At 36.0% G+C, this 8,401-nt stretch overlaps 2 protein-coding genes across 2 annotated transcripts; both read left to right on the forward strand.

Annotated features, from left to right (window-relative positions):
* Window positions 1-705: 705 nt before the first annotated feature.
* On the forward strand, window positions 706-2,666 carry LOC148562820 (protein FAR1-RELATED SEQUENCE 5-like). The gene is made up of 3 exons (XM_088491012.1): window positions 706-795; window positions 1,809-2,544; window positions 2,632-2,666. Exons 1-3 carry the CDS (start codon window positions 706-708, stop codon window positions 2,664-2,666), a joined length of 861 nt encoding a protein of 286 aa, XP_088347138.1.
* A 95-nt stretch (window positions 2,667-2,761) lies between these two features.
* LOC107647398 (protein FAR1-RELATED SEQUENCE 5-like) lies at window positions 2,762-4,323 on the forward strand. Its single transcript, XM_016351474.3, has 4 exons — window positions 2,762-3,032; window positions 3,157-3,507; window positions 3,667-4,007; window positions 4,210-4,323. Exons 1-4 carry the CDS (start codon window positions 2,762-2,764, stop codon window positions 4,321-4,323), a joined length of 1,077 nt encoding a protein of 358 aa, XP_016206960.3.
* The last annotated feature ends 4,078 nt before the right edge of the window (window positions 4,324-8,401 follow it).

The following is an 8,401-nucleotide window of genomic DNA, read 5'->3' on the forward strand; positions in this document are numbered from 1 at the left end:
ATCTGTTTAATTATATATTATAATTAAAATATTTTTTATCATTATTTTTAAAAATAAAAAATATATTCTAAATTAGTAAATTAATCAGTTCATTTTAAAATTTTATATGTAACATAGATACATATAATAGAGCAAAAGATAAAAAATAAGTAATAAGGATGAATAAATCGAGAATAAAATAAAATATATAAAGTCATGAAAAAAATAAAATATTACATTGATACCTAAACTATAATTGTTTGAATTAAAAATTGCAATTGAAAATATCAAAAAGAAAAATAATAAAATTGAAAGATACATAGAGTCATGAAGAGTTATATAAAAATATTGAACAATTTAAAATTTACTTTTTGATGAAGAGAAGATGACCATTAGATAAGGAATAGAAAAAGAAAGTTGAAAATATAAAAATAAGAAGAGGGTTTAAGAGAAGAAAGAATTGACGGTACAATAATTAAATTTGATTAGGTTAAATAATAGTCAAAATGAAAAAAAAAATAAAAAAATAAATTTAAAACTTTAGCTAATTGAATTTATTTTATTTGTGGTGGGGTCATTTAAAATTTGAAATGGGGACATATTATATATAATTATATTTTTTAAAACAAAAATTAAAAACATCATGGGGGCAAGTGCCCCCTCAATGTTATGCTTGGGTCCGTCCCTGCCTGCAGCCCAAGGCCTCCACCTATCACAGCCATTTTAATGGAGCACAATTCCGTTGAACCGAGTTGTCTCGTGCCAGATTCTTTCACCGGCGATTCGTTCGACGGAGAAAGTGAACAGTTGGACAAGGTAAACAATGTATCTTGTTTCTTTTAGACGTATGTTTATTTTCATATAAATTAGATAGTTATTAAAAGATCAACATTCTTAATCCATTATGATATTTTGTTACAAACGGAACAATTTGGATGGTGTTCTTGTCCATTCATGTGGTTATTAGTTAAAGTGTAATATATAAGTGGATGATCCTGTGAAAGGATTAGTTTGAATTTTTTCTACCTAAAAAGAGAAAACAATTACGTTTTTAGAATGGTGGAATGTTATAATACAATGTACTAGTTAGTTGTTACTACTTACTAGTTACAGATTGGGTTCTTGTTAAGTTTTTATAACTAGTTACAATGAACCATGTGACAAGTTATAAAGGAGATGAAGTTAGAAATTTATTTACTGGATATGATGAATTGTTACAATACCTCTTTAATAGGTTACCCTGACATGTTTTGAATATATGTATAGTGTTAAATAAGAAAATTTTGCCCATGGTTGCGAGTAAAATTGTTACAATCCCCATCTGTATGCTATCAAATCATGCATGCACTAACAAATTTGGATAAATATGGAAGAAAATTATAGGAGCTAATAACGAGACTTTTTACATGATAGTAGAAGACTCTATTTTAGTTTTGTAATGATACTTGATATGTGGTGGATTTATGCATTCTCTATATAAATAATCAATACAATACTAATTGATTAGGTGCCACTTTGTATGCGTATAATTTTATTGTTCTGAATTCGTTTAATTCATGCACATTAATAAATTTTAATATCATATTTTTGGATATAGTATTAATAAAATCTATTTAGTCGATATTTTATTATAGTATCTACTTACATTGTGTATGTTTGATTGTACGCCATAGAATGTACGAAAATTACTGAGTTGGGATGTGATGACACGGAACTTGTTGATGAGGTTCGGACTCTATTTTATTGTTGTTTTTTCGTTAACCGCATGTTTGAATAGACCATTAATCGTCGTGTGCCTGAAATGATGTCTATTTTGAACTGATTTGCAGTTACAAGATCATAGTTGCCTTGCTGACGATGAAATACTAAGAGTTGGGATGCGGTTTGAGCATTTGAAGTTGGCCCAGGATTTTTATGCGACCTATGCAAAAAAAGTTGGTTTCATAAGTAAGATACGGGCCACAAATCTTGACAGGATGACAAAGCAACCGATCAACCAATCTATCCATTGCAATCGGGAGGGTTTCCGGGGGTCTCCTGTCAAAGCACCCATACGGAAGAACACAATGGTAGGTGTGGGATGCAGAGCAAGAATATATGCAAAGTTCGACAGGAAAAAGCATGATTGGGTCTTGTTGAAGGTTGAACTAAATCACTCGCACCCGTGTTCAACTAAGAAGGCAGTGCACTACCACGAGAACAGGGAGTTAACAATGCATGCGAAGTGTATCATTGAGGTTAATGATGAGGCGGGCATTCGACCCAACAAGACCTTTCTAGCATTAGCCAATGAAGTTGGTGGGCCTTCGAACTTGGGCTTTTCAGAGAAGGACGTCAGGAATTACATTTCATCAAGACTCCGATCCACAAGTGTCAACGCAGATGTCAAGGAGATGTTGAACTACTTCATGCAAATGAAGGAGTTGAATCCGAACTACTTTTACGCAGTGAATATAAATGAGGATAACAAGTTTACGAGTGCAGTTTGGGTGGATGCAAGGTGTAGGGCATCCTATGAATACTATGGAGACGTGTCTCATTTGATACCACATACAGCACGAACCGGTAAAATGTATTTAAGTTCACATTGTTTAATTATTTTATTATTTTTTATTAGTTTCATGTTTCTAAATATAGTTGTTCGTTCTTTAGGCATGGATTGCCGTTTGCTGCTTTCATTGGTGTGAACCACCATGGTAAGTCTACTTTGTTAGGCTGCGCTCTGCTAGGCAGTGAGGAGATCCCGAGTTTTGAGTGGGTGTTCACACAATGGCTGGAGTGCATGGGAACGGCACCGAAGGGCATCATCACAGACCAATGTAAGTCTATGTTTGGTGCAATTAAGAAGGTCATGCCCAATACACGACACCAGTGGTGCATATGGCATATAACAAAAAAGATACACAACAAGCTTGGAGGTTATTCTAGGTTCAAAGAGTTGAATGCTGAGTTGAATCACATTATATGGAACTCTAAGTCGGTTGAGGATTTCGAGGATCATTGGGCTGAGTTCATTGATGACTTCAACTTACATCACAACAGATGGCTATCAGGTTTATGTCTTTTTAGGGAAATCATGTGCCGGTAGTGCTTAGATGTTGTTGTGTTCTTGTATTCTGTTATGAAAAAACGTTCTTATGCATGGTTTTGTTTTTGGTGCGTTTGTTTCTTTTTTAGATCTATTTGAGGACCGACACATGTGGGTGCCTATCTTTTTCAAGGGTCAATTCTGGGCTCCCATGAGGAGTATGCAGAGGAGTGAGGGGATGCATTCATTCTTTGGTGGATACTTAAATTGTAAGACTAGTTTGGTCCAGTTTGTCCACGAGTTTGACAATGTCCTAGGAACGAAGGAGCAGAAGGAATTGGAGGACGATGCTGCATACTCTAGAGGTCTAATCCCATGTTCAACTAGATCAGTCATCGAGAGACGATTTCAAAAAGAGTATACTAACGAGATGTTTAGGGATGTCCAAACGGAGTTTGGCAAGAAGGCTGATTGCACTATTCGTGCCGTGGATGAACAGGGTGACTCAGCTTGGGTAAAGGTGGAAGAGGAAATACTAGTCTAACAGACAACCCGTTATGTTACGTTTGACGTCCATTTTGACCGTTCGACTCACGAGGTTCGATGTGATTGCAACTTGTTTGAGAGTGCAGGTATATTATGTTGCCACTGTCTTGTAGTACTTTCATCTTACAAAGTTAATGAGGTTCCTTCCTGCTATGTTTTACCTCGTTGGAGAAAGAACATAAAGCGCAAGCACACCTACATTAAGAGTAGCCACGATGTTAGACGTTCAGATGAAAGCCACAACATATTCAGAGGGTTGTGTGCACATTTCTACAACGTTGCGCAGGAATTCGTGGATTGTGATGATGAGGCAGACATGCTGTATAATGTTCTAGATGATGCAAGGGCCAAGCTAGTAGATTACCATGGCAGGATGCGAAATAACATCGTCCCTACTGCACACAATAGCATCGCCACAGACCCTTCAACCGTTTTCGGCACAGAGGACATTCAGGCCCCATCAAAGTAACCGCTAAGGGTCGTCCAAAAGGCAAAAGGCTAGGATATGAGTTGGATAAATCAATAAAAAAATCCATGTAGAGAAAGCGGAAGAGTTTACGCAACGTATGTATAACAATTTAATTTAAACTTCACTTTTACAACGGTTTTTATTATCTCGATAGTGAGTTGCTTTTGATTGAGCTTGTTTGTTTCAGGATAATTGTGTAGAATCTACTGCAAATCAAGATTCGGAGGCTTCCGCTCAGCAGATTGCTATGCAAGGACTTGGTGGATTCATGTCGCTGTTAAACTCCTTCGACAATACCTAGATTGTTTATGATACAGCATCTATTATGTTATATTAGAGGTCCCTTTTGTTAGGTCTTACAACTCAATATGTATGTTTCATGGATATTTTCTTTGTTTGGGTTGTCTATGCTAAGAAAATTATGAAATTGGTATTTCGATGGGATTTTATGTGCTTACAGCTTTGAGTGGCATGTCCAGGATGTTCGCTTTACTATGGTTATTGATGGTTATTTTTCTGGTGTTTGGATGGTTACTTCTAATCAGATTAGCAATTTGTCTTTGATTATTTAAATGTCATATAATATGGGCTCCCATGACAATATCTAACATCAGCTCACGTCTCATTGACAGAAGCATTTCCTATGTAGTGTTTAAAAATATCAGCACGTTGTTTAATGTTTCAAATTAACATGAGATGGTAAAAACAACCAAAACATAGACCGACATGTTAACTTACATCATTCCATTCAGCTATGTTACAATCTTCATTCCATGTCTCCATGAATTTGATGGCTTAGATACCACAATCCCAACTAGATAATCAAGTAAAACCAATGCCATCAATAAAATGGTTATGCTAAACCCACTTGCGAAGTAATCATTTATTGGGTTTGTTGGTTTGAACTACTTACCCGTTTGGTTGCATGGAAACTTTGGCATAGGCACACATTGGGCCGTTTGGACTCCGGTCATATGTTGGGATGGCCACCTTAGCCATGACTTCAATTAGCCGTCCCTGAAAATCACTCAGCAATCTCTCATCAGCATATGTTTTAAGTGGTTCATGTATTCATGAATAATGCAAGAATGTAAATGAGCATTAATTGAAAGCAATGTAAATGAGCATTAATTGAAAGCAATTAATAAGGAAAGGGAATAAGAGAATAAGGGAAGATCATTGGGGTACAGAGATATTGATTTCTTTTTATCAAATAGTTTTCCATCTCAACTTCAATCATACAATCACTGATCTCTTGGCAAATTATAAGTGATTAAATTCCAATGTCTTGGTAATTCAATCTCTCTTAACTTGATCAATTGCCAATTCCTTGATCTAATTGCTCATAAGAAGAGATGAAGATTGGTCTCTGATTTAGAGCCACACAATTTCATGAATCAAGCTATGGGTTGATTATATTTCATATATCAATCCCAAAACCCAGAATCATCAAATTGGGAGAAAGAACTTCTAGCTTAATTCCTATGATCCCTCTCTCAAGTTTTCATAGGATTCAAATGAGATTCAAACTATCTTTCAATAGATTTTAATCCTTGGAGTGAAGAACGAAGATTCTTTCGAAAGAAACAAATGAAAGATGAATTGAAAATGAAGAATAAATCACAATTGATCCATTAAATTCAATAGAGCTCCTTCCCCAATGAAAAGGGAATTAGCCACTTATGGCTTTTAAAATGTGAAAGGTAAGAATAGGAGAAAAGTAGGAGAGAAACCCCCTTGTAGTGTCCCCTTCATCCTTTATTTATAGCCTATTCTAAATGAAAAATCAAATTAAATTCAACTAAATTGAGATTGATTCCATTGGCTTGATCCATTTGGAAGTTTGGAGAATTGAGGAATGAATAAGGAAATTGAAGCCTATGAGATTGGATGTGGAGCAAAGTGCAATGCCAAACTTTTTCATCAAAGGATGGCCCATTTTGGCCTCTGCTGTGCCACGCCAAGTGAGGGGCGTGGGACGCCTGCAACGTTACTTCAACATGGCCCAAATTATGCTTTGTTTTGCTTTAGCGTGGGATGTCACAGAACTGGCGTGGGACGTGAAACTAGGGTCATGCATATGCATGCCTTTGCTGATTTCACCACTTGTGCGTATGCATGGGGAATGCGTACGCATGATTTCGCTATTTTAACAATTGTGCGTATGCATGGGGCATCTGTACGCACAAATGTCGTTGGACGCCATGATCATCACGTTGGACGGCAAAGCTTCTAGATTAATCTTTTGAGTTTGAAAAAAGTGTATCCTAAGCTTTTAAAGCGTGTCCTTTCTTCCAAAGTGCGTCATTGGCTTCCTCCTTTCTTCTTTTAATTTCTATTTCATTTCCTACACTTATCAAAGCACAAAACAACTCTAAAGAGCATTGATCAAAGCACCAATAATCTTAATTAAAGCAAAGAAAAATCTCTATCTTGAATTTAAGGAAAGAAATGCTAAGAACATATATTAAAAGCATGAAATTCCTAATAAAAATAATAAGTCACTACCACTATTTAAAGAAATAATAACTAAAAACTAATAAAGATGCGCATGCATCAATCCCTTTAACTAACGATTCAAACAAGTTCACTTTTGTAGGATCATCCATTCAAGAAGAAGAGAAAGAAAAAATCAGCCAATTTCTTCAACAAAATGCCGACCTCTTTGTTTGGACTTCTGCTGACATGCCCAGTATTGATCCTTCTGTAATATCTCATAAGCTGGCAATTAACTCCTCAATCCGACCTATAGCATAGAAAAAAGTAACCTTGGATTGGAAAAGAAAGAAGCATCCTTGGAGAAGACCAAAAAGTTCATTGGTGCCAATTTCATCCGAGAAATCAAGTTCACAACATGGTTAGCTAATGTTGTCATGGTAAAGAAACATAATGGTAAATGGTGCATGTGCGTCGACTTCACTGATTTAAACAAAGCATGTCCTAAAGATGCATATCCTTTACTATCCATTGATACTTTAGTTGATAATTCATTTGGCTTTGGCACTTTAAGTTTTATGGATGCATATTCTAGATATAACCAGATCCTCATGCATCCATCAGACCAAGACAAAACTGCTTTCATAACTGAATACGGTAATTTTAGCTATAAAGTTATGACTTTTGGCCTTAAAAATGCAAGGACTACTTATCACCGGCTTATGCACAAAATGTTTGCCAAGCAAATTGGTCAGAACATCAAAGTTTATGTTGATGACATGGTTGCGAAAACCAAAATCGGAAATCTCACGTGGACGACCTTGTCAAGATTTTTTGCACAAATTTGAAAGTACAATATGAGATTAAACCCCGAGAAATGTGCATTTGGTGTCCAAGGAGGAAAATTAGGTTTTGAATTTCAATTTTAATTTTCAATTAGTTTCAAAGTTAGTTTAGTTTAGTTTTCTAATCTTAGTGAATTTAGGTTGATTAAGTTAGGTTAGATTCAATACACATTAGGTTTTAAATTGTCGAAGTGTTTGAAATTGTCTAATTGTGCTAATTGCTGTGTTGATAACAGTTTTACTGAGAAATTGCTGTTGAGATTGTTTGATAATTTGATATTTGTAGACATGTCGACAAGTAGAGGTGCTGCGGATTAGGCTGCTGGTCGTGGTCATAGCCATGGTTGGAGTAGAGGGAGGGTTTCTTCTGATACCCACGGGACTTCTGGCTCATCTTCCTCCACTCCGACCACCCCGGTGATGCCGCAGGTTGCGAGTTTAGCGGACCAACCGTTCATCATGGTCCATAATCCCAACTACGTGCCTCCGTGTATGACGTCGCCTCTTACAACTCAGCAGCCAGCATCCACGTCGATGCCGCCTCTAACGACGAATGCCGCAGCCCTAGAGACCAGCAATGGCAATGAGCCAGTAGCTGATGCCCCCATCACCACCTCCCATCGTACGGTTGAAGGTTTGGCCTGATGGCAACACAGGGTAAGTATCAAGTTGAGTCTCATGTATTTCTTATTTATGGTTATCGCTGAAAGTGCCTAAAAATTGATTTTAGTTTAGTAGATTTAGGTTTGAATGATGGTTAGTATTTTTAAGTTTCAATGATTATAGTTAACTTTGTTGCTAAAAGTTTTTGATAATTGATTCTTGTCTAGTAGATTTAGGTTGATTTGGTTGCCTGTTTAGTGTTTCTTATTTCAATGATTATGGTTATTGCTGAAAGTTTTTGAAATTTTATTCCTATTTAGTAGATTTTGGTTGATTTGGATGGTTGGCTTGTGTTTTTAAGTTTCAATAATTATGATTAACTTTATTACTGGAAGTTCTTGAAAATTGATTCTTGCTTAGTGAATTTGGGTTGATTTAGTTAACTAGTTAGTGTTTTTAAGTTTTAATGATTATGATTAACTTTGTTGCTGAAAG

The sequence above is a fragment of the Arachis ipaensis genome, chromosome B6 (genome assembly GCF_059453495.1).
Source record: "Arachis ipaensis isolate K30076 ecotype BB chromosome B6, ASM5945349v1, whole genome shotgun sequence".
NCBI lineage: Eukaryota > Viridiplantae > Streptophyta > Magnoliopsida > Fabales > Fabaceae > Arachis > Arachis ipaensis.

Coding starts and splice junctions, on each gene's coding strand:
- LOC107647398 (XM_016351474.3), top strand. CDS start 2,762: ATGGGAACGGCACCGAAGGGCATCATCACAGACCAATGTAAGTCTATG. Junction 3,033..3,156: donor TCACAACAGATGGCTATCAG/GTTTATGTCTTT, acceptor TTTCTTTTTTAG/ATCTATTTGAGGACCGACAC. Junction 4,008..4,209: donor TCGGCACAGAGGACATTCAG/GCCCCATCAAAG, acceptor TGTTTGTTTCAG/GATAATTGTGTAGAATCTAC.
- LOC148562820 (XM_088491012.1), top strand. CDS start 706: ATGGAGCACAATTCCGTTGAACCGAGTTGTCTCGTGCCAGATTCTTTC. Junction 796..1,808: donor AAAGTGAACAGTTGGACAAG/GTAAACAATGTA, acceptor ACTGATTTGCAG/TTACAAGATCATAGTTGCCT. Junction 2,545..2,631: donor ACCACATACAGCACGAACCG/GTAAAATGTATT, acceptor TTCGTTCTTTAG/GCATGGATTGCCGTTTGCTG.